General features: G+C 38.8%; 2 protein-coding genes across 18 annotated transcripts in view; one reads left to right on the top strand and one right to left on the bottom strand.

Moving 5' to 3' along the window:
• The window catches only part of LOC144582184 (uncharacterized), a 1185294-nt gene extending 1165806 nt beyond the window's left edge, over nucleotides 1-19488 (bottom strand). For 4 of the 8 annotated variants that reach the window (XR_013534406.1, XR_013534408.1, XR_013534407.1 and 1 more), the window contains exon 1: nucleotides 19170-19488. The gene's annotated coding sequence lies outside the window, so the exon portion shown is untranslated. The remainder of the gene's footprint in view (nucleotides 1-19169) is intronic. The other 4 variants (XR_013534413.1, XR_013534414.1, XR_013534415.1 and 1 more) reach the window with 2 other exon arrangements.
• A 140-nt stretch (nucleotides 19489-19628) lies between these two features.
• The window catches only part of MMS22L (MMS22 like, DNA repair protein), a 155630-nt gene continuing 148681 nt past the window's right edge, over nucleotides 19629-26577 (top strand). For 3 of the 10 annotated variants that reach the window (XM_017971267.4, XM_035297708.3, XM_017971269.4), the window contains exons 1-3: nucleotides 20050-20586; nucleotides 21711-21836; nucleotides 24359-24408. In XM_017971267.4, the coding sequence (XP_017826756.1) occupies nucleotides 20423-20586; nucleotides 21711-21836; nucleotides 24359-24408 (340 nt within the window). In that variant the 5' untranslated portion in view covers nucleotides 20050-20422. Of the gene's footprint in view, nucleotides 19920-20049; nucleotides 20587-21710; nucleotides 21837-24358; nucleotides 24409-26577 lie in introns of those variants that run through there. The other 7 variants (XM_078369828.1, XM_078369831.1, XM_078369826.1 and 4 more) reach the window with 4 other exon arrangements.

Raw genomic sequence — 26577 nt, 5'->3', positions numbered from 1 at the left:
ACTTCCGCAATTTAAAGAGTAGCTAGTTCAGTGTGTAATCTCTGTGTAACCTTACACATATAACTTTTGTTGTGATACATAAATGGGCTCATATCACATATATTAAGATGCAACTTAAAATACACTTTAGAAAAAAAGTCACAGCAAGGTGGTATTATCTCTAATAAATGAAGAGACAGAAATTAAATATCAGGTGACTTCCTATAATAGTAGCTACTGACCTTTTGATTAGTCTTTGTATCCTCCTATCCAATGTGACAATTATGTTTGATAGGCTCACCTATGGTACAGTACTGATCAAAGTGGAGTAACCCCACTAGAGTCTACCTTTCCCATCAATTATAACTAAATACTCTGGATAATTAAAACAAACAAACAAAAAACCAAATAGCTGAGAATTTTGGAGCTTACAGATGACCAGACAAATTGGTAAGGAAAGTCAAAATTTTAAAAAAGGATGACTGGTATGGTGATAATAAGTTTCCTATGATTTCTTCTATCTCACAGTTTTGATTCAAGGGTGGACTGAACTGGGGAACTCCACTGTCAGCATGCACAACAAAATCTCCAAAAGAAATCCCTCTTTCTTGCTGGAGTACCAGGAAAAGAGACCTTTTCAAACAGGAGAATGTTGAGGGAAACCCTCATTTTGTTTTCTCTTTTCTTCTCTCCCAGCCCTTCCCCAAGTCCAGGCATAGTCACAGTGCTGCATTAACTGACAGAGGTAGGGTGGACACCTAGAACTTAAAGAAAACCATCTCAGTATAGATGGAGCAGGAAAAGATGCCTTTGTTGCACAGTGTATGTTTTAGGGAAAGAGCTCCGTGGTTGTGTGTGTGTGTGTGTGTTTTCCCTCTTTACTTTCATCACTTTTTCTGGACAACAGCCTTATCACAAGAAACTAAGTGGCAGTTCAAGAGGACTTCACCTGAAAGAACCCTCTATTTCTATTCTGAAGAACTAGAAGAGTCCCTAGAAGGCAGACACTTGGAAGAAATCTTGGTGAGGATAGAGCTAGAAGAGATCACTCATTTCTGCATATAAATCAATACAAGTCCTTGGCTTACCCGCAAGTTATGCATGCATGAAACATAACCAAAGAAACATAGCAAAAGCTTTAATAAACTACTGCACAACCCTCAAACTAACACTTAAGTGGCATATCTGAGGGAGAGACCCAAAGAACATAACAAATGCTTTGAAAACTGAAAAGACATAGACATTCACCAACAGAAATTGAAACAAAACCGCCTGAAACTAACTTGACGGATTAATTCCTAAAACGAGCCTTCTCTCCATTCCCTGCCTCCCCTTAAAAAACATTATTTGAAGGATTTTAACAAGGTATTACAACACAAGAAAATGCAGAGGATATAATCCAAAATTACTAGACACATAATAAATTAGCAAATCTGATCAAATCTTAAGAGAGAATACAATTAACAGATGCCAACCCTGGAATGATCATATATTAGGATTATCACATATAGGTATTAAAACAGTTATTATTTAACCATCCTCCAAGAGGTAAAAGTGACCATTCTCAAAATAAATTGCAAGATAGTTCTCGGAAGAAAAATAGAAAGTAAAAAAGAACCAATGAGAAGTTTTAGAACCAACGAACACCATATCTGAAATAAGTTCACAAGATGAGTGCAGTAGCAGAATGGAATGACAGGAGGGATGTCAGTGAACTTGAAGGTTAATCAATAAAAATTGTGTAATCTGAACAAAAGATTGAAAAAAGTGAACAAAGCTCCATGGACATGTGGGACAGTATCAAAAGACTTAACACTCATGTAGTTGGTTTTCCTGAAGAAGATAAGAAAGAAATAAGAAGTGCAGAAAAATATTTAAAGAAGGAATGTCTAAAATGTCTCAAATTTTGTGAAAGATGTAAATTTACAGAATCAGGTAGGTGAATAAACCTCAAACAGGACAAATTATGACTACACTCAACCTTATAAAACTATTGGAAGCCAAAGATAAAGGAAAAAAAGTCTTAAAAGCCACCAGAGAAAATGACACAGTACACTAAGGGAACAATTTTTTGAATGACTGCAGCTTCTTATGAGAAAACATTGAGGTTAGAATACAATAGAACACCACCTTTAAAAAGCTGAAAGAATAATTGTCAATGCAGAATAATGTATCTTCTGAAAATACCCTTCAGAAATTTGCAGGTGAATAGAGACATCATCAGATGAAAGAAAACTAAGAATTCATTGCCAGCAGGCTAAGTTGAAAAAAAATGCTAAAGAAAATTCTTCAGGCAGGCAGCAGGTAAATGATACCAGAGGGAAATCTGGAACTTCAGGAATAAAGGAAGAGTAATATACAATAAATATTTGGGAAAATAACAGACAATTTATCTAATAGTATTTATGACCCTTGAAATAAAAAGTTATCATGATATCTGGGTAGCTTTTCAATGTAGGTAGTATAACAATATGACAATTACAACATAAAAGCAGGGGGCGGGTAAAGGGATCTGTGTGGTAGTACAATTACATTTTATTTGAGGTGATAAATATTAGCTCATATCCTGAGAGATTAAGGATGTATACTGTGATCCCTGGATAAATCACTATTAATATCCTACAAAGGAATATGGCCAGAAAGCTAGCTGAAAAATTAAAATGGAATACTAAAAAATAGTCAGCAGAATACAAAATAATCTAAAAGAATACAAATAAGAGGGAACATGGAACAACAACAACAAAAACCCAGAGAGCTGTTAACAAAAGACAGTTGCTGTTGAGGACAAAAAAAGGAGAGCTTTCTTCCTGTAAAGGGTTATATCCTTCAGGTTTGGAAACAAAGCCTCTAGCCAAAAAAAAAAAAAAAAAAGTATATGCTTCAAAGATGAAGGGGAGAGGCTGGGATTTCTGTCCAAGGGGGTTAGGTATAACACATACATTTTGCAGGTTATAGGAGAATCTATGAATATTTATGGAGGAAACCAAATGCATGCTCAGTGAGTAAACCTATATTAATATTTTATATGCATCCCATGTTCACTTTGGGGCACTGATTTAACATTAACATGAACTGCAATTGGCTTATTTAGATCAAAATGTAAACATAGGACATAAAGACATCTTGTGCACAGTTCTTATGAACTGGCTAGAACCAGTCTGTGGTTGGTGGTCATTTAACAGGAAGAAATGCTTCATAATGCTGTCAGCTGTCATGGTGAAACCATGATGATGGAACGGAGTTTGGCCACAACATCAGGTGGTCTGTTGAGGTTGGAGGACAAATCTCCTAGGCATTTTTCAGGAACTGGCTTCTGTTTAATTATAGGAATGAAAGCCTTGTGGTAGTTAGTAAAGTAAGTGAATATTGAGGCATGACTGACCTCTTGCTTTGTTAAAGCTGTAGAATCTGATTTAAAGTTTTCTGGGGTCTCTTTTTGCCACAAGAAGTCCATTTTGTTTTGCCCAGGGGCCTACTTTTATTTTAGTTTATAGGGAAAACAGAAAATAATAAAACGGTAGACCTAAATGTAATCATATCAATAATTACATTAAATTAAAATATAACCACCAATGAAAAGACAGACTGTCGAGTTGAACACACCAATGAAAAGACAGACTGTTGGGTTGAATAAAATAATAAAATCCAACCACATGCTGTTTACATGAAACTCAGTTTTAATATAATATTATAGATAGATTTAAAAAATTGTTATGTTATAAATTATTAGTGTTTACTATGTAAACTAATGAAAAGAAAGCTGGAGTTGCCATATTAGCATCAGACAAAGTAGACTTTGGAACAAAGACAGTTACGAGGAATAAATAAGAAAATTACATGATGATAAAAGGGTCAATTTACTAATAGGATATAGAAATTCTAAATGTGTATGAACCTAACCACAGAGCTCCAAAACACACAAAGTAAAAACTGATGAAAATTGAAAAGAGAAATAGATTAATCTTCTGTTATACTTGGACATTTCAACATTTCTCTCTCAGTAATCACTAGAACAAGGAGAATATCAGCAAGAATATAAAAAACCTGACCAACACGATCAACTATCTGACCTAGTTGACATTCATGGAACACTCTACCCAACAACAGCAGAATACATATTATTTTCCAGTGTACATGAAACATTGACCAAAATAGATTATATTTTGGTGGTAACATAAACAACAAAAACAAAAGGACTGAAATCATACAAAGTATGTTCTCAGACCATAATGAAATAAGAATCAATGATAGAAAAACATCTGAAAACCTTCAAATATTTGAAAATCAAGCAACACACTGCTAAATACAGTAAGTCTTCAGTTAATGTCATTGATAGGTTCTCGGAAACTGCAACTTTGAGCTAAATAACCTACACAATAAACAGTTTTGCTACAGGCTGATTGATAAAAACAAGAGTTAAGTTCTCATGGCAGATTTCTGGTCACAAAAGCATTACCAAGCTTCTAAATAAAGTCTAAAACACTTCTAATATTAAACATTGAAATAAATGTGAACTATACATACATTTAACAAAGATTAATAAAAACAAATAGGATAATGATTTACATGCTTATTCCAGTTCAGGATTTCGGGTGTTTGAAGCCTATCTGGGCAGCTCAGGGGCCAATGTGGGAACCTGACCTGTACAAGATGCCATCCGATTGCAAGTGCATTCACACACACACACTCTCTCTCTCTCTCTCTCTCTTTCTCTCTCTCTCTCTATCTCTCTTTCTCACTCACACTGGGACCATGCAGACACACCAACTCACTCAATGTGCACATCTTGAAGATGTGGGAAAAAACCAGAGTACCCAGAGAAACCCATGCAGATGTGGGAAAAATGTGTAAATTCCAACAGACAATGGCCTTGGCTGGGAACTGGGAATTGTTGGGTTTTTTTCCTCATTAATGTTATAATAATATGATGTTGAGAAAAACAATGTTATTCCAAGACCTGCTATAACCCATGAGTCAAAAAGAAAGTCTCAAGAAAAATTAGAAAATATTTTTAATTAAGTGAATATGAATATACAACATATCAAAATTTGTGTAACACAGCTAAATAATTATTTAGGGGAAAATAAATAGAATTAAATGCCTTCATTAGAAAAGAAGAAAAGTCTCAAATCAACAATCTAGCTTCTTCCTTAAAAAACTAGAAGAGAAAATTAAAGCAAGCAGAAGGAAATAAATAATAAATATTTGATATTAATAATATTGAAAAGAGAAAACCCATATGCTGGGAGAAAATAAATAAAACATATATATCTCATAAGACATTTTACCAAAGAATGTATGAGGCTGGGCATATTGGCTCACGCCTGTAATCCCAGCACTTTGGGAGGCCGAGACAGGAGGATCACATGGTCAAGAGATCAAGACCATGCAGGCCAACATAGTGAAACCCCGTCTCTACTAAAACACAAAAATTAGCTGGGCATGGTGACCTGTGCCTATAGTCCCAGGTACTTGGGAGGCTGAGGGAGGAGAGTTGCTTGAACCTGGGAGGCAGACGTTGCAGTGAGTTGAGATTGCGTCACTGCACTCCAGCCTGGCACCTGGTGACAGAATGAGACTCTGTCTCAAAAATAAAAAAACACAAAAAACATATAAATAGCCAATAAGCACATTAAAAACATGCCTCAGGCCAGGCCCGGTGGCTCACGCCTGTAATTCCAGCACTTTGGGTGGCCAAGGTGGGTGGATCACAAGGTCAAGAAATCAAGATCATCCTGGTCAACATGGTGAAACCCTGTCTCTACTAAAAATACAGAAAATTAGCTGGGCATGGTGGCGCGTGCCTGTAATCCCAGCTACTCAGGAGGCTGAGACAGGAGAATTGCCTGAACCCAGGAGGCGGAGGTTGTGGTGAGCCAAGATTGCACCATTGCACTCCAGCCTGGGTAACAAGAGCAAAACTGTCTCAAAAAAAAAAAAAAAACAAAATGCCTCAACATCCTGAGTTCTAATTTGATTGTACTATGGTCTGAGAGACTGTTGTGATTTCTGTTCTTTTGCATTTGCTGAGTAGTGTTTTACTTCCAATTATGTAGTCCATTTTAGAATAAGTCTGATGTAGTGCTGAGAAATATGTATATTCTGTTGATCTAGGGTGCCTAGTTCTCAATATGTCTGTTAGGTCCACTTGGTCCAGAGCTGAGTTCAAGTCCTGAATATCCTTTTAATTTTCTGTCTTGTTGATCTATCTAATATCGACAGTGGGGTGTTACTGTCTCCCACTATTATTGTGTGGGAGTCCAAGTCTCTTTGTAGGTCTCTAAGAACTTGCTTTATGAATCTGGGTGCTCTTGTACTGAGTGCATATATGTTTAGGATAGTTAGCTCTTCTTGTTGCATTGATCTCTTTACCATTATGTAATGCCCTTCTTCGTCTTTTTTGATCTTTGTTGGTTTAAAGTCTGTTTTAAAAGAGACTAAGATTGTAACCACTGTTTTTTTTTTTTATTTTTTCGGTTTTTTTTGCTTTCCATTTGCTTGGTAAATATTCCTCCATCCCTTTATTTTGAGCATATGCGTCTTTGCAAGTGAGATGGGTCTCCTGAATACAGCACACCAATGGGTCTTGACTCTATCCAATTTGCCAGTCTGTGTCTTTTAATGGAGGCATTTTGCCCATTTACATTTAAGGTTAATATTCTTATGTGTGAATTTAATCCTGTTATTATGATGCTAGCTGGTTATTTTGCTTGTTAGTTGATGCAGTTTCTTCATCGTGATGATGGGCTTTACAATTTGTTATATGTTTCTGCAGTGGCTTGTACTGGTTTTTCCTTTCCATATTTAGTGCTTCCTTCAGTAGCTCTTGTAAGGCAGGACTGGTGGTAACAAAAGCTCTCAGCATTTGCTTGTCTGTAACGAATTTTATTTCTCCTTTACTTATGAAGCTTAATTTGGCTGAATGTGAAATTCTGGGCTGAAAATTCTTTTCTTTAAGAATGTTGAATATGGACCCCCCACTCTCTTCTGGCTTGTAGGTTTTCTGTCAAGACATCCACTGTTAGTCTGAGGGGCTTCCCTTTGTGGGTAACCCAACCTTTCTCTCTGGCTGCCCTTAACATTTTTTCCTTCATTTCAACCTTGGTGAATCTGATGATTATGTGTCTTGCAGTTGCTCTTCTCGAGGAGTATCTATGTGATGTTCTCTGCATTTCCTGAATTTGAATATTGGCCTGTTATGCTAGTTTGGGCAAGCTCTCCTGAATAATGTCCTGAAGAGTGTTTTCCAACTCAGTTCCATTGTCCCCATTACTTTCAGGTATAATAATCAAATGTAGTTTTTGGTCTTTTCATATAGACCCATATGTTCCTTCCTTTTCTTTTCTTTTTTTCTTTTTTTTTTTTTTTTTTTTTTGAGACGGAGTTTCGCTCTTGTTTACCCAGGCTGGAGTGTAATGGCACAAACTCAGCTCACCACAACCTCCACCTCCTGGGTTCAGGCAATTCTCCTGCCTCAGCCTCCTGAGTAGCTGGGATTACAGGCACGCACCACCATGCCCAGCTAAGTTTTTGTATTTTTAGTAGAGATGGGGTTTCACCATGTTGACCAGGATAGTCTTGATCTCTTGACCTCGTGTTCCACCTGCCTCAGCCACCCAAAGTGCTGGGATTACAGGCGTGAGCCACCGCACCCGGCCTGTTCCTTACTTTTCATTCTTTCTTCTCCAATCTTGTCTTCATGCTTTATTTCATTAAGTTGATCTTCAATCTCTGATATCCTTTCTTCTGCTTGATCAATTTGGCTATTGATACTTGTATATGCTTCATGAAGTTCTCATGGTGTGTTTTTCAGCTCCATCAGGTCATTTATGTTGTTCTCTAGACTAGTTATTTTAGTTAGCAATTCCTCTAACCTCTTTTCAAGGTTCTTGGCTTCCTTGCATTGGGCTAGAACATGTTCCCGTAGCTTGGAGGAGTCTGTTTTCACCCATCTTCCGAAGCTTACCTCTGTCAATTTGTCAAATTCATTCTCCATCCAGTTTTGTTCCCTTGCTGGTAAGAAGTTGTAATCCCTTGGAGGTGAAGAGGAGTTCTGGTTTTTGGAATTTTCAGTCTCTTTGCCTCATCTTCATGAATTTGTCTAGCTTTGGTCTTTGATGTTGGTGACTTTCAGATGGGATTTCGGTGTAGACATCCTTTTTGTTGATGCTGATGCTATTTCTTTCTGTTTATCAGTTTTCCTTCTAACTGTCAGGCTCCTCTGCTGCAGGTCTGTTGGAGTTTGCTGGAGGTCCACTCCAAACCCTTTCTGCCTAGGTATCACCAGCAGAGGCTGCAGAATAGCAAAGATTACTGCCTGTTCCTTCCTCTGGAAGCTTCATCCCAGAGGGGCTCCTTCCAGATGCCAGCCAGAGCTCTCCTCTATGACTTGTCTGTTGACCCCTGCTGGGAGGTGTCTCTCAGTCAGGAGGCATGGGGGTCAGGGACCCACTTGAGGAGGCTGTCTGTCCCTTAGCAGAGCTCAAGTGCTGTGCTGGGAGATCCGGTGCTCCCTTCAGAGCCAGCAGGCAGGAACATTTAAGTCTTCTGAATCTGCACCCACAGCCACCTCTTTTCCCCAGGTTCTCTATTCCAGGGAGATGGGAATGTTATCTATATGCCCTGCTGCTACATTTCTTTCATAGATGTCCTGCCCTTAGAGGAGCTTGGAAGTTGGGATGGCTCTTCATAGGTATCCCAAGCTAGAGGAGGAATAGGGAAGACTGGGCATTTATACATTTGTGCCAACAGTTAAGATGACAAATGCCTCACTTTGAGCAAGCATTTTTTACCCAAAGCACTTTTAAAAAGGGTTGACTGCTAAGAGCTGACAACAACACTTCAGCTGCTGGGGAAGTAAGTATTTTCCCCTGGAGGGAGAATCTAGGTGGCACACCAGAGTGCCTCACAGGGTAATCCTATGGCACCTTCCTGTTCTAGTACTCTGATTCTTAGAATGGTGATATTATGACGATTAGATAGCTAACAATGCTAAATGAGAAAATTAAAAAATTAAAGAGTCTTCATCTCACTAACCTCCCACAGTAAACAGAAATTAAAGAAGATATTGGGGGTGTGGTGGGGTGTTGTAGGAACAAATTTAAAAGTTTTTCTTACAATTACTGGCTTTCTAAGGAAAAAAAATCTTAGCGCTCCAAAGAGCATACTGCCTTTAAATACATGCTATTCAGAAAACCTATTTAATGTAACTCAGGAGTTGGCAAAGATTTTCTTTAAAGGTCTAAAAAGTAAATAGTTTAGGCTTTGTGGGCCATAATTTTCAACTCTGCCATTAGTTTGAAACAGTTGGTGAGAACGCAACTATAAATAATACTTCAACCAATAGGAGTCGCTCTGTTCCCATAAAACTTTACTTACAAAACCAGGTGGTAAGCCGGATTTAGCCCACAGGCACAGGCTAGTCTGACGACTGATATAAGTTAACTATTCCATGATACCATAGAGTACCATGCAAATCCTAGAATGGTTACATGACTTGCATGTGAATGACAATGAAACTGGTTTTCTTGTTAAGCCATTTTAAAACTGAATTTTCTGTCACTTGTAAGTGAGCCCCCTACTCTGCCTGATGAGAGTAAATAAAGAATAAAGTAAATTACAGAAATTTTCTTTAGATGTAGTGATCAAAGCAAGCTTCCACAAGGAAAAAAAGCCTTAGCCTCTATAACTTAGTGCTGTGAGAAAACATACTGATGGGTGTTTGCGGGAGCAACTATCAGTCGTCTCTTAAATGCATTTTAACCTATCCCCTAATTTTAGTTAGGCATGTGGCCACTCAGAATAAAGATCATCTTTCCCGGCTTGTCTAACTTGTGGCTAAATGGGAGTGTGTGACAAGTTCAAGCCAGTAGTATGTAAACCGATGTAGTATAAGCAACTTCCAGAACTGACCTTAGAAGGAAGGGCCTGTGCCCTTTTCCCATTTTCTCCTTCCTACCAGTTCAAATATACATGTGCTGGCTGCAGCAGGAACAGCCTTCATGGACAATGATGTAAACTTAAAGTAGCGGCCAATCACTGTGAAGACAGGATTAGGGATCCTTGAATTCTGATACCATGTAGGTCTACCAGATCTAGACTGACTACATGACTCACATTGAGAGGAATAGAAAACTTTTTTCTTGTTAAGTTGTGGTTATACTGAGTTTTATGCCATTTGCAACTTTGCCAAACTCAAATTATTATGAAAAGTTATGTTAAATTGAAGGGTCCATGAGAGTCTCTAAAAGGAAAGGAAATTTAGCCCAGATCTCAAGGACAAAAAGGAGCCAGGCCTATAAAAAGCAAGAGAAAAAACAGTCCTGGCATAAGGCACTGTTTGTGCAAACATTTTGAGGCAGCAAAAAATACAGTATATGAGAGGAACTGAAAGAAGGCCATGTGGCTGACACTTTGTAAGAGAGGTGGAGGCTAAGATTGTGGGCACAGGAAGGGCTCAAATCACAAAGGTGAGGAGTATACATTCCACTTTAAGTACAGTAGGAAGCCACTGCAGGATTTTAAGCAGAGCTTTGATCCAATTTATGCCTTCCTTTGCCAGCCACCTGGTTTCCAGTCTCTGTTGATGCTACCCGATGCCTGCAAGCAGTCCTCTTGGACAAGTTCCCTCCCAAGACAACCCAGATCTGGCTCTCTGCCTCAGGGTTCACTACCCTAGTGACAATACAGTTTATTCTTTCCATAGCACTCACTCCTTGCCCTGCCAACAAGAGCTACTCTAGCCAACCTTTTGCCTTTAGATTTCTCAGCATCCAGACAGGGATCAATTTCTGTGTGTTCCGAGTGCCAGAAGATACATGTGAGCCTCTCAAAGTTTTCTGAAGTTCCCCCTATTTAGCTTAAAAGAGAGTGAAAACACTGCAGCCTTCCATATTTAATCTCTAAAGAAATCCTAACTCTAAAGAATTATTTTGGCCAGGCATGGTGGCTCAAGCCTGTAATCCCAGCACTTTGGGAGGCCGAGGTGGGTGGATCATGAGGTCAAGAGATCAAGACCATCCTGGTCAACATGGTGAAACCCCGTCTCTACTAAAAATACAAAAAATTAGCTGGGCATGGTGGCGCGTGCCTGTAGTCCCAGCTACTCAGGAGGCTGAGGCAGGAGAATTGCCTGAACCCAGGAGGCGGAGGTTGCGGTGAGCCAAGATTCCGCCATTGCACTCCAGCCTGGGTGACAAGAGCGAAACTCCGTCTCTGAAAAAAAAAAAAATTATTTTATACAAAAAAACACACACAATGAGCTAATAAAAGCAAATTTGCTGATAAAAGCAAATTTTGGGCATCTCCTTTGCAATAGTGGTCTGGCACCTCAGTTAGAATATTGAGTACATTATAGCTATTTTTCTCAGGTTTGTCCCTCAGCAGAAACTCTGAGTCAAAGCAAGTGACATAATAACATCTTTCAAAAAGATTTCCAAAACATATAATTTCCAAAAGATATAATTATCAGTAAACACCAAATGCAACATTCTACTCATTTAATCAAAAATATTTTTAAGGACCGACCATATATACAGGTACTATCCTAAGTCCTGAGGACATAATAATAAATCTAAATCTTATAGTCTGGTAAGAAAACAGACATAGGCATGATTATCTGCATATATATGTAAAAAACCTACATGTACTCATTGTATGATGTAAAAATGTAACTCAGAATGTTTAGGAATGGACTGTAAAACATTAGGAGGGCCTTCAGTATAATCCTTGTTCAGAAAAGTAGAGTGTTGGAAGATGGCCAGGGTTGAGGAGTTTGCAAGGAGGTTGCAGAAGATAACGTTACTGCAGTCTTAGTCAGAAACACAGCTATGGATCTGTAATTTGTGAAGACAGCAGGAGAAGGGGAAAACAGGTAACTGAGGGAAAAATGCAAGAGATTGTGACTAGAAGCAAGGCAGGAAGCAGTGCATCATCCTACTTGTGTGGTAGACTCTTTCTCTCTGAAGGAAGCTGCTTCTAACAGGCAGGCAGATATATTCCAGCTATTTTACCTGTGGCACATTATAGGTGATGACACACTTATAAAATGTAAAGGAGAAAATAATTTACTTTTCTGGACGTGGAGGTGTTATGACAGGAAGTGACATCACAGTACAAGTGATACTAAGTGGTATATAGGAAAGTAAGCAAATCCGACTAGGCAGGAAGAGGGCAGGAAGGCAACTGCTGCCTTGGCCTTAGAGTATCTCATGCTCTTTCCTTTGGTAATAGCACTCTTCTTTTGCTTTACTCCCCATTGTCTTAGAGTGACTGTCAATTCAGGTGTCACTCTATTCCCATCCCCTTTTTAAATCTGTAGGAACTTTTCAAATGTGTTAAGAAGCAGAAGGTAAAGGGCACAGAACAGTTTTACATATTTAAAATAAGCATTTACCAATCCATCTTCATTTGCATAGTGAAATTCTGATATAGGATAGAATTGAGGGGTTGCAAACTGACAGCCAGAAGGCTAATTTGGCCTATTAATGTGTTTTTCTTGATGCATATCTCATTTTTACTAATCTATTTTACACACAGTGGAGGCTGAAGTGAGAGGATCCTTTGACCTCAAGAGTTTAAAAACAGCCTGGGCAACATAGCATGACTCCATCTGTAAAAATAAAAGATGAAAAAAAATTTTAACTAATATTAAAAATGCTCTAAAAATAAGGCTGTTAGTTAAAAGATATATAGAGAGCATGAGACCTAAAAGGTGCTTATTATAATTTTCTTTTTTTTTAGATGGAGTCTCACTCTGTCACCCAGGCTGGAGTGCAATGGCTGATCTTGGCTCTCCAGCCTCAGACTCCCAAATAGCTGGGGTTACAGGTGAGCACCACTACCATCCAGCTAATTTTCGTATTTTTAGTAAAGACAGGGTTTCACTATGTTGGCCAGGCTAGTCTCGAACTCCTGACGTCAAGTGATCCACTCGCCTCTGCCACCCAAAGTGCTGGGATTACAGGCATGAGCCACTACACCTGGCCACTTTATTTATTTATTTATTTAACTTTTAAAATTTTTTCAGAGACAGGGTCTGGCTCTGTTGCTCAAGTTGAAGTGTGGTGATGCAATCATAGCCCACAGCAGCCTCCAACTACTGGGAGTTGGAGCAATCCCAGGGCTTAAGCAATCATCTTGTTTCAGCCTCTCAAAGTGCTAGGACTATAGGCATGTACCACCATGCCTAGCTAATTTTTAAGATTTTTTGTAGAGACAGGGTTTTGCTTTGTTGGCCAAGCTGATATTGAACTCATAAAACTTGAAGCAAGCTTTATTTTTGTTAAAGTATGTTATTAATTATATTATCTATTGCCATGTAGTAAGTTACGCCATGATTTAGTGGCTTGAAACAACAAATTTATTATCTCATAGTTTCTCAGATAGCAAATTTTTATTATATTAACAAAATTTATTATCTCCGCTAGAAATCTGGAGGTGGCTTAACACAGTCCTCTGTTTCAAGGTCTTTTACAGGTGCGGTCAACTTGCCAGGTTAACTGGCAGCAATGTTGCTAAAAGAGTTTAGCCAACTGTGAAGTTGGGGGCAGACAGTCCACACTTAGACTGCCCTCAATTTTCACTCCAATTGCATGTTCAAGGGATTCTCAAAATCACCCCAATCTTTGATAATTTGCTAGAGAAATTCATAGAACTCATTGAAAACTATTATATTCACAATTATGGTTACAAGGAAATGATACAGATTCAAATCAGCCAAGAAAAGAAACACATAGGGCAGTCTGAGAAAGTACCAAACTTCTGTTTTCTTTTCACAGTGAAGTCACGATTACTTTCCCAGCATCAATGTGAGACAATATCCACAGAATACTGCCAACCAGGAAAGCTCACCTGAGCCTCAGTGCTCAGCGTTTTAGTGGGTCTTCATTACACAGGCATGTTAGAGTGATTACTCACATGGTTGATCTCAGTCTCCAGGTTGACTGATGCCACGTGACTCAAAGACCCACCCTAAATTATATTATTAATCCTTCAGGCATGGCCAACTGCCAGCCCAAATCACATTTGCCTGTATGATCCTAGGTGTCAGGCAAAAAAGATACTCTTATAAGACACAACATTCCAAAGGCTTGGAAATTAGCTTTCATAAGCCAAGGGCAAAGGCCCTGACTCCTCTTTGGACAAGATTAAATTCTCTACTATACACTTGCCCAGGTCTAGTCATCTCAAAGCTCAACTGCAGAAGAATCTGCCTCCCAAACTCACTCAGATTTTTGTTAGCAGAATTCAGTTCCTCGTGTACTGATGGACTGAGGACCATGGTTCTTCACTGCCTATTGTCCAGAGTCTGCTCTCAGTTTTTGCCATGTTGGCTTCTCTAACATGACTGTTTACTTTATCAAAGTGAACTAGTCAAGAAGCCAAGGGGGGAAGAATGTTAGTGAGAGAGAGTTCTAGCAAGATATAAATTACAGTCTTTTGTAATTTGATCATGGAAGTAATATTTCATCACTTTTTGCTTTATTCTAATCAATAGAAGCAAGTCTTTAGGTTCAGCTCACACTCAAGGAGAGAAGACTGCACAAGGACATGAATACTGGCAGATATTATTGAGAGGCACCTTAAAAGATACTGTTCACAGTAGACTTAGAGAAAGAAGACAGGAGAGAGGGAGTGGTTGAAGGTTGAAGAAATAGTGGTAATTGTCCAGGCACCGTGGCTCATGCCTGTAACCCCAGCACTTTGGGAGGGTGAGGTGGGTGGATCAGGCGATCAAGAAATCAAGACCATCCTGTTCAACATGGTGAAACCCTGTCTCCACTAAAATTACAAAAATAAGCTGGGTGTGGTGACACACAGTTGTAGTCCCAGCTACTCAGGAGGCTGAGGCAGGAGAATCACTTGAACCCGGGAGGCGGAGCTTGCAGTGAGCCGAGATCATGCCAGTGCACTCTAGCCTGGCAACAGAGTAAGACTCTGTCTCAAAAAAAAAAAAAAAAGTAGTAGTTAATAGATCAAGCTCTCCTGCAGGTAAAAGGAAATAGACTAAGAGCACACATAGGAGGGAAAGATGCTAAAGCTACAGAAAAATGAATGAAGATCAATAATGAAGTTTTTCTGGTTCATAGGTTTTTTTTCAAGGATCTATGTGGTGCATTTCCTTGCTAATGACTTAGTGCCCTGAACAGTTGTATGAAAAGTCCTCTTTCTTTTTATAGAAAGTTGTTCCTTCTTAACCAACTACATTTCCCTGTTGCTACTCAAACAGTTGTTTAAATCATACTATGTGTGCCAGGGAGTAGTGGAGAGGTTAAGAGTTCATTATCTGTTGTGCAAAATTAGTGCACTATAATACTGTGAGTCAACAGAAAGCCAGCTTACTATGGTAGGTTGTATAAATATTTGCAATAGATAGCTCATAAAGATAATCTAGTATTTTCAATAGCACAGCACAGAACTAAAAGCCATAATTGAGTTGAACTATATCAGTGTATCCTCAACAGTGGCCAACTGTAGTAATAAGATCACTAGAACTGCATTTAATATTGATCAAATATTGCTACAACGTTTAATTCAATTCTAGATTTAAGAGCTCTAAAGAGGTAAGGTGATCTTCGTTTACATTTAAGGGATAAGAGGGAACAGTCTTAAACTTTAAATAAGATTTCAATTAAAATCATGATAACTTTGCTGAAACTAAGACCTTTTAATCATTGGAATATATCATATTAAGTTGAATTTGTGAAAAGTTTCCCTCCTACAAAACATGACATTCATAACACATTTTTTGACTTTGAGTCTGATATCTGAAAATACAAGAACAGATTATCAGAATGGGTTCCTTATTATTCAACATTCAAATTCTATCATATGTCCTCCCCCACTTTTTTTTTTTGAGATGGAGTCTCACTCTGTTACCCAGTCTGGAGTGCAGTGGCATGATCTTCGCTGACTGACCCTCCGTCTCCCAGGTTCAAGCAATTCTGCTTCAGCCTCCCTGACTAGCTGGGACTACAGGTGTGTGCCTCCACAACCAGCAAATTCTTGTATTTTTAGTAAAAACAGGGTTTTACCATGTTGGCCAAGCTGGTCTTGAACTCCTAACCTCAAGTGATCCACCCGCCTTGGCCTCCCAAAGTGTTGGGATTATAGGTGTGAGCCACTGTGCCCAGACTGTCCTCCCCTCTTTTACCAAGTAGCTGAATGGTGCTGGAGAAAACCATTATGACTGAACTCTAATTTTTTGTCACAAATCTCAAATGATACAACACTTTCAGACATTCTTATTATCTTTCCTTAGTAAATATACTTTTCTTCTAACCAATGTGACAATATCACACCTCTTCTCTAATCTGTTACTTTTTCTTCTTACTTCCAGTTGATGTGTCATAGAGAAATAGATGAAGTAAAACAAGAACAACTCAACTTTCCAACACCTAGTTCAACATCTCCAGCCATCTTAATCTGTATACTGTTTACTCTTCCTATTACAATAAAAAAATTTTCTTCATCCTATCAGAGGCTGATATACCATCTGTGTAGTGTATATTATTCCCTAATCTTTTCAATACCTGTTTTCTTGCAATTATTCCCCTTTTGTTCATCTTTTTTCTTTCCATTTAATAATTGCCATAGCCTCACAAACATGTTCTAACATCTTTTATCTTCAAAATACCATTTCTTGATCCCTATATGTCCCTCTGCCCTAAGTTTTATGCTTTAAGTTCAATTCCTTGGTAAAGTTTCTATATTTGCTGATTCACCTCCCATTTTCTGTACAACCCACTTCAATCAGATGTTTTTCCCCAACTACTCAACTTAAATGGCTTTCATCAACATTAGTAATGACCTGTTTCTTGCTAATCCCAATGATTAATTTGTTTTCTTTTATTATTCCACCTATCAGCAATATTTGACATAGCTTATCCATTCTTTCATAAAATAAACTCTTAGATTTCATGACAGACATTGTAACAGACATACCATGCACACATGATTTTTCTCCTGTGGACTAGCCTTATTTCTTGCTTTTCTTTGCTGGTATTTTCTTGTGTACTAGCAAGCTGAATATCTAACGTTTTTGGAGTTTTAACTCTTACATTTAGGTATATGATCCTTACTGAGTTAAATTTTATAATATGAGGTAAGTTCAGTTTTAAGTATATCAGTATCCAATAGTTCTCTCACTATTTGAAAAGACTATCCTTTTCACCTTTGACAAAAAGCAGTTTATCAAATGTGTATGGGGCCTGTTACTGGATTCTCTATTCTATCACATTGGCTATGTGTAATCTTAGATCAAAATCACAGTGTTTTGATTGTTGTAACTTAATTATAAGTCCTGAAATCAGGTACTGGAAGTCTTTCAACAGTGTTCTTACTCAAAATAGTTTTGGTTAATCTAGGCCCTTTGCATTTCCATATCAATTTTAGAATGCATTTGTCAATTTCTACAAAAGAAATTCCTCTGTGATTAGGATTTAGATTGGCATTCCTTTGAATCCATAGATAAATTTTGGAAAAACTTTTAATAATATTGAGTCTTTCAATTTATGATTATGCTATCTCATTCTATTTACTTGAATATTCTTGAATTCTTTTCAGCAATATTTTGCAATCCTTCACAAACAAAATCTGGTGCATATTTTGTTAAATTTTAGTATTTTGATGTCATTAAGTGTTATTTTCTAAATTCTAATTTTCAAATGGTCTTTCCATGTCTATAAAAATACAATTAATTTTTGTATATCATTGAACTCTGCCACCTTGCTAAACTCATAAATTAGTTTGTATAGGTATTTGTAGAGATTCTTTAAGATTTTCTATATGAATAATTACATCATCTGAAAATCAAGACAGTTTTACTTCTTCTTATCCAATCTATATGACATTTACTTCTTTCTCTTCCTTATTGCATTGACTAGTTACCGCCAGTAAAATGTTGAAAGAAGTGGAAAAAGTGGACATCATTGCCTTTTTCTCAATATTAGGGAAATTTATTTTTATAATTAAGTATGATGTTAATAGCAGGTTTGTCATAGATATCACATATCAGCTGGGAGTTTTCTTCCATTCTTAGTTGGCAGAGAGTTTTTATCATGAACAGATGTTGAATTTCTCAAGTGTTCTTTCAGCATCTATTGAAATGATTTCATTTTACTTTTAATAGACTGTTGATATAATGAACTGATTACATGTAGAAATGTGAATAACCTTATATTCCTAACATGAATCTAATTTTCTTGTCATATGTCATCCTTTTTGTTTGTTTTCAGACAGTCTCACTCTGGAGTGCAGTGACATGATCTTGACTCACTGCAATCTCTGTATGCTGGGTTCAAGCGATTCTCCTGCCTCAACCTCCCAAGTACCTGGGATTACAGGTGCACATGCCACACCCAGCTAATTTTTGTATTTTTAGTAGAGACGGGGGGTTTCACCATGTTGGCGAGGCTGATCTCAAACTCCTGACCTCAAGTGATCTGCCCACTTGGCCTCCCAAAGTGCTGAGATTACAGGCGTGAGTCACTGCGCCCAGCTGTCATATGTCATCCTTTTTATGTACTGCTGGATTTTGCTTCCTAACAGTTCTGCCTTTATATTTGCATGTGATATCAGATTGTGGTTGTCCTTTCTTTTCTTTGCCAGGTTTTGATACTACTGTGGTGCTTGCCTCATAAAACAAGCATCCAATCTCCTTCTATTTTCTCTACGAGTTAGTATAGAATTTGTATTATTCCTTCCTTAAATGTTTGGGAGAATTTAACAGTAATGTCATTAGGCCTGGAGGGTTTTGTTTGTTTGTTTTGTTGTGTTTGAGACAGGGTCTTGCTTGAGTGCCCAGGCTGGAGTACAGTGGCACATTCACAGTTCACTGCAGCCTTGACCTCTCCAGCTCAAGTGATCCTCCCACCTCAGCCTAAGTAGCTGCGACTACAGACGAGCACTACCACGCCTGGCTAATTTTTTTAGACACCAGGGAGAGGGTTTCACCATGTTCCCATGCTGGTCTGGAACTCCTAGTCTCAAGGGATCCACTTGCCTCAGCCTCCCAAAGTGCTGGGATTAAAGGCATGAACCACTGTGCCTGCTCTGGCCTGGAGTTTTCTTGTAAGAAGTGTGTGTGTAGAGAGAGAGTATTCTGCTACTAAGAAGTGGTGTGTGTGTGGAGAGGGGGTGAGGGAGAGAGAGGGAGAAAGAGAGTATTCTGCTACTGTTGGGTTGCTCACCTATAAACGTCAATTAGGTCAAGCTGGTTGGTAGTGCTTTCCAAATTTCCACACTAATTTTCTGTTTACTTGTTCCAACGGTTACAGAGAAAATTCATTGCTACACTTGCCTGCCTCACAGTCCATGGACAATAAAAGGTATCCTGCATTCTAACAAGAGTTGCTGGCCCTAGAGCGAGAAGAGGCGACGGAGCGACTGTGGGTGTGAACGAGTCACTCACTTCGTACTCACTGGAGTTAAATCTCTTCCCTTCGGTCGGGCCAGAAGAGAAACCCACAGGCCTTAAACCCGCCTCTCCACCGCCTCAGCAGCAGTTCCTTTTTTTTTTTTTTTTTTTTTTTTTTTTTAGCCAGGCCCCTCCTTCCAGCCGAACGCACCAATTAAAGGTCCAAAAAAAAAGTTTTTCTGTACTTTGTCCCAGGTTGACAGACTCTCGCGAGAATCGTGGAGCGCCGACTGTTTCCGCGCAGATAACGCGAAGGGATTGGTTGCCGGGTACCGGCTGCGCCGCGGTTCCGCCTTTCCGGTACGCGGGCGCGCGGTGGCGGGAATTTCGCCTGTTTGCGGTTTAGACTCCACAGATTCCTGGTTGTGGTTGGGGTATTAGGAGGCAGAATTCGGGGGCTGGAAGTTTGAGTAGGTACGCCAGGCACCGCGGGCAACCGACGTCCGGGGTCCCGGCTGCAGCTGGGTGCGCAGGATGCGGTCTCCCCGCCTTCTCCACCCGAGTGCTGCCGGGCGCGAGCATGGTGGGTCTCGCCCGCGGCTCGGAGGGTCGGGGTTGGCGCTAGGGATTGCCTTCCTGGTGTCCACCCCCAGCTGGCGAGGGAGCTTTCTCTATCCTGCTGCTGGGAAACGGGCGGAGGGCGGGTTAGTGACGTTGCAGAGGGCGCAGTTCGAGGCGAGCCCGGGACGCCTGTGTCCTGCAGACATTTCTTTCCTTTTCACCTTGTTCTGGGATGCAGAGTCGGACCTGGTGGGCGGATTTCGAAGTCCCTGCCACAGCCAGAGTTGATTGTGCATTTTATCTTAAGTTCTGACACCCTTGATGGGCGGAGCGGCGGGGGAGAAGAACTGGGGATTTGGTCTGGGTTTTTCGTTTGTTTTTCCTTCGTGCTGGGGGACGTCTTGGGAACTTTGTGAGGTAACCCCCAGTCTGTCGGCCCCCACCTCCAGGAATCTCTTCACACCCTCTCTTTGGAGCCCTTAAGGATACGACGACCTTCAAACATTTCAGAACATGAAGTAAACAATGGAGAACTGTTTTGCTTCCCCGACGTTCCTGACTGACAGCTTAGAGCTGGAGCTGGGGACAGAGTGGTGCAAACCTCCTTGCTTTTCTTGTGCTGTTGACAACAGAGGAGGAGGAAAACATTTTTCTGGAGAATCCCACCTCTACAGTGGAGCCCTTAAGCGGTAGGTAAAACTCAGACTTTTTTTCCCTCATCTGATTATTCACCAGTTTTTTAGGAATGTTAGTTGTCATTTCAGCCCACTAAACTTTGGTGGTCGCCGAACAATGTTTTATAAATCAGCTTAGTATATCATAATGGTACAAATGAATATCAGTTCTGCTGTTGGCTTCTTGGTAAGGGCGTATCAAAAGTATTTTGTGTATTAGGGAAAACTTCCTTGGTAACTGATGTTCCCTTACTGTAGGGAGCTGGGCACTAAGTTTTCTTTTACTTAAAGTGAATTCTTAACTATGAGCCTTTTGAAATGGTATTTCCTTCCAAAGAGTGTGATGATACTCTGAAGCTTTCCAGTAATTTTTACAAAAGACAAACATTTTTTGTTGACCTGTTCCTTCTAATGCTATCTATACATACAGAAGTCTTGTAGACTTATTTTACATCGGGCAGGTACATACATATTGCAGTAAAACTGCTATTCTTGAAATATTTTGGTAATACCTTCTGAGGCAGTTTCAGTCAGGAAATTAATTTTTGTTGACTTTTTAATTGTACCTTGTTAGAGACCTTAAAGTACCACCTTCATTAGTTGGATACAATTCTCCAGACTTGGTTCAGAATAACTGTTAGCAGTTTTAAAAATTAAATGTCTCCTCTAGGATGAAATTCTGCAACTGAAGACAACTGGTGAAGACAGGCAGAAATATGTTTCTTAGAATCCTTCTTGGTGTTTTTTGTTTTGTTGTGTTTTTGAGACAGTCTCCCTGTTTCCCAGGCTGGAGTGCAATGATGCGATCTCGGCTCACTGCAGCCTCCACCTCCCGGGTTCAAGCGATTCTCCTACCTCAGCTTCCTTAGTGCTGGGATTACAGGCGTGAGCCACCGCGCGCGGCCAGTTTTTCCTCTTAAGTTACATTGCACTTCAGTTATACTTTTAATCAGTATGGAAGATTGACATTTTAATACAGTCTAGCTATTGTAATCTTGAATGTGTAAAGTACGGAGGCGTTTTCTGACTTCTTATATGTGTCATGTATAATATGGATTTGAATAATGTAAAGAGAAGAGCTGTTGTATTATGGTGCTTAATATACTTTTTATGAGATTAAAACATAATTTTAATTTCAGATTAATTTTGAATCTTGATCCTTTACCAACTAATTTTGAAGAAGATACATCGGAAATATTTGGCATTCAGTGGGTTACTGAAACAGCATTAGTGAATTCATCCAAAGAGCTCTTTCATTTATTCAGGTATTTTTTTCTTTTTTAACTTTCTGCGAGTGTAGGTGTTGTTCACTTTTGTAAACTACATTGTTGGGTGGCTTCTAATACTGATACTACAAAAGACCAGGAGAATTGTGCTGGTTGCTCACTTGATTATCTTACCAGTAACAATAATCAGGCAGCAACACTTGATGAGTAATGGTTTTAATGAGTTGCATTTCATTTTCAGAATTTTTATTCTTTGCATTTGACATCATGTATTGACAAATATTTGAGGCTTTCAACTATAATTTTGGAAGAAAATTAAAATACTTTGGTTATTCAATAGCCATAGTCTTTCAGTGCTCTTTAGAGTATGATCTTTCTAAATAAATCTTTTAGACTGTGTAATAGAAATGCTAATTTCTATTTGGACAACATAAAAAAATTTTTTAAATGAAAAATTTTACACATACACAAAAGAATAATATAATGAATGTCCATATGCCCTCTTTCAGTTATAGTAAACAACTTTTTATTACATTTCCTTCATCTGTCTTATCTTCTTTTCTTTTGACTTAAGTATTTTTAAGCAAATTCTAGGCATCATATCATCTCACCCATAAATACTTCAGTATGAATTTAAAAATATGGGCCTTTTAGAAACCATGAGCTCGGCCAGGTGCAGTGGCTCATGCCTGTAATCCAGCACTTCGAGAGCCCAAGGAGCGTGTATCATGATGTCAGGAGTTTCAGACCAGCCTGACCAACATGCTGAAACCCCATCTCTACTGAAAATAGAAAAATTAGCCGGTGTGGTGGTACATGCTTGTAATCCTGGTTACTCAGGAGACAGGCAGGAGAATCACTTGAACCTCGGAGGCAGAGGTTGCAGTGAGCCAAGATCACCCACCGTACTCCAGCCTTGGTGACAGAGTGAGATTCTGCATCGAACAATCAATCAAAAAACCTTGAACATTGTGTCACCTCAATTAATAAAAATGAAAGTTTTTCCCTTATCTTTTAAGACAATTCAGATTCAGATTTTAGGTAAGTTTGAATAGGAGTCAATTATTGAAAGCAAATTATTCCAAAACATAGTAAAAATCTATATGTGATACATTTAAAGTAAAATGGAGAGGTGGAAGGAATTCTCCCACCATCATCCCATGAAACTTTATGAAGAGATTTAACTGGATCTGTGCCGTGTCATGAGAGAACAGGCTGAGTGAGTGATCCTCTGTAATCCTGAATTACAGAATCCAGAATCAGCGACTCAACCTAGAACATACGATGTAAAGATGGGTTAGTTTCTAAAGACTTTGAAATCAACTAGCAAGAATAGCAAGAAATTATTATCAGGAATTAAGATGGAACATCATAAATACAGCTTTCCCTGATAACTTTAGTCTACATTATTCCTTTTTTTCAACTTCCATTGTTTAACTGTATGAGACAGTTTAAATTTTTATTATATAACTGTTAACCTAGAATTTTTATTATATAACTGTTAGCCTAGAATGTTTTCTGTATTTTAAACGTTTTTTCTGAGACAGAGACTTGCACTGTCACCAAGGCTGGAGTGCAGTGGCGTGATCTCAGCTCACTGCAACCTCCGCCTCCTGAGTTTAAGTGATTCTCATGCCTCAGCGTCCCAGGTAGCTGGGATTACGGGCCTGCCAACATGCCTGGCTAATTTTTGTGTGTTTTTATTAGAGACAGGGTCTGACTGTGCTGCCTAGGCTGGTTTCGAACTCTTGACCTCAGGTCATCCATCTGCCTTGGCCTCCCTAAGTGCTGGGATTACAGGCCTGAGCCACTGCGCCACATCTTAACTTCTTTTTCTTTCTTTCTTTTTTTTTGAGACGGAGTTTCCTTCTTGTTGCCCAGGTTGGAGTGCAATGGCAAGATCTCATTTCACCACAACCTCCGCCTCCTGGGTTAAGTGAGTCCTCTGCCTCAGCCTCTTGAGTAGCTGGGATTACAGGTGCCTGCCACCACACCCAACTAGTTTTGTGTTGTTAGTGGAGAAGGGGTTTCTCTATGTTGTTCAGGCTGGTCTCGAACTCTCGACCTTAGGTGATCCACCCTTTTGGCCTCCCAAAGTGCTACAATTACAGGTGTAAACCATTGCGCCTGGCGTTAAACTTCTTAAAGATATAAACACTATCTTGCTGATGGTGAAGTCTGTGGTACTTGAAATAATTTTTGAAATATAGGCAGTCTTTATTAGATACTTTTGGAAGTTCAGGCAAAGATGTATTTTATCTTTTCTTAAAGTTTTCATTACCCGAAGCTGATCTTTTTTTTTTTTTTTTTGAGACGGAGTTTCGATCTTGTTACCCAGGCCGGAGTGCAATGGCGCGATCTCGGCTTCACAGCCTCCCCTTCCTGGTTTCAGGCAATTCTCCTGCCCGATCTTTTAATTAACATTTGCCAAGTATTAATCATCGTCGCTAAATAAAAGAAGTATTGAAGCCATGTAGTAGATTTGGAAACTTTATCCATGTAATTGTTACATGCTTTACAGTATTCTAAAATTAACTTTTCCCTTACGTTTTTAAAATTAGGCAACAACTATACAACTTGGAAACCTTGTTACAGTCCAGTTGTGATTTTGGTAAGTTTATTTTAAATGCGTTTAATGACAAAAAGGAATGGTGCTCCACTATAGTGAGTTGCACATGGGTCCATGATGGTATAATTGGGATATCATGATAATATGGAGGAAGCCTTAGGCCAGAAGTTATGAATTTAGTATTCAGAAAAAGTATAACTTTTAAATTTTTGTTGTGGCTGATATACAGTGTTTTCTCAAATCTGTAGATTTTAAAGGTAAAACTGACTTAAGGAAGCTAAACTTCTCTGAATATAATTGGTACTTGTTTTGGAGGTAGGGAGTGGGATGGAGAATTTAAATGAGAACTCAAAAGTGCCAGACCTCAGGCTGTCTTGATTTTCTTTTCTGCTTTCTGCTTACAGTTGTTGGTGTTACCCTCTCTTAGATACAGTGTATGGTTTTTTGTCTCTAGACATTCCTTATGGATTTTTTTTGAATGTCTTCCATTTCTGTCCTGATGCTTGTTTTCTTCCATCTTGAATATATGGAGTATACATTATAACCACTGCTTTTAACTTTGTTGCTATTAATAATTCTTTTATCACTGCATTTCTGCATCTATTTGTATTGATTAGTTTTTCTCCTGGTTCTCTGATATATTTTTCTGCTTCTTTGAACATGTGGTAATATTCTGAGATGAACATTATGGGTTTCACATTGTTGCTTTCTAGATTTTTTTGTATTCCTTAAACTAGACGTTGGATTTTGTTCTGGCTCGTTATTGTGTAGTTGTAATCCAGTGGCTCTTTGAGGCTTGTTTTAAATTTTGGTAGGACTTTTAAAAAGCAGCCTTTAATGTTAATTTAGCCCAGTAAATTAACCTAATAAGGCTTTTGAGAATTCTTTCTCATTCCTTGGCTATCATGAAATTTTTTTCATGCTTGCTAGCTAGAATGTGAACTATTCCCTGGCCTGTGTACTCTTTATAGGGAATTTTTTTTTTGGTGTTTTTCCCTGGCCTTGGGTAATTTTTTTTCATGCTTGAACAGATCAGTACTTGGATCTCAAGAAGGACCTTCTGTACCCTTCCAGAACTCTTATTTTGTATAGCTTCTTTCTTCTTGGGCACTTTTGCCCTTCAATTTGGACTACCTTGAACTTGGATCCTGTATCTCCTCATCTCAGTGAGTTGGGCTCTATTTGTATTCTCTTCCTCATATTGCAGCCTGGAAACTGTCTCTAGGTGGGGAGCTGGTGCAGTTGGAAGGCTTATTTTGTCTCTGGTAGAGCAATCTTATATTGTCTTGTGTCATAGCCTGAAAACTTGCTTTTTCTGGTTTTCAGTTTTACAGTGGGAGATGGAGCAATCTGATTATTTTATTCCAGTGTGCCTGGATGCAGATGTTCATTGCAGTTATTTTTAAGAGAGTACTGCCTCTATGGGCTGAGAATTGTGAAAATTGGGATGATAGGACTTTTTATGGGTGAAATAAAGCCATAAAAGTGCAGTTTAATGTGGAGGTGTTTGTACAACTTTACATTTATGCGTCTGTTCTGCCAAAGTTGTGGCCATGATTGTTCATTTGAATTAAACTTTGGTTTTATGTTTAGTATGGGTACAAATTTGTAGCCTATAATTCTCATTATGTTTTCTCTGTTTTTGTTTACTAGATTCTCTCTTACTCATTTTCTCTAAAATGGTTATCAGTGTTTTGCCCATAGTAACTACCTAGATAATTATTGCTGTTGTAAATGCTGGAGTGAGGGAAAGCTGACTTTGAGTGAGGTTGGGAGAAAGCAACTATTAAAAGGTCATTCAGAGTTTTATAATTCATTATTAGGAGTTTTGCTTTTATTCTACGTATAGTAGGTAGTCTTTCAAGGTTTTGACTTGGGAATAAGAGAAATTGATAAACATTTTAAGCAGATTTTTTACTTAGAGTATAGGTGGACACAAGAGAGCATGGGAAGACCTGTTAACAGTCCTATTGCAGTGGTTTAAGTGATTACAGGGAAAATGGGTAGTTTCATTTGATATTTGGTTATAAATATAATAGGTCTCTGAAGGATTAAATATGAGGTTAAAGGAAATGAAAGAATCAAAAACTACATAAGCTACTGGTGGCACCATTTAAGGAAATGCTGAAAACATGGGCAGCATGAACAGGTTTTGGATGAAATTAAAGGATTTACTATTTGCACTATTTACTATTTGTATAGGTGTTAAGC

The sequence above is a fragment of the Callithrix jacchus genome, chromosome 4, assembly GCF_049354715.1.
Source record: "Callithrix jacchus isolate 240 chromosome 4, calJac240_pri, whole genome shotgun sequence".
NCBI lineage: Eukaryota > Metazoa > Chordata > Mammalia > Primates > Cebidae > Callithrix > Callithrix jacchus.
The sequence above is the reverse complement of the archived record's forward strand: the minus strand, read 5'-3'. Positions and strand labels throughout refer to the sequence as shown.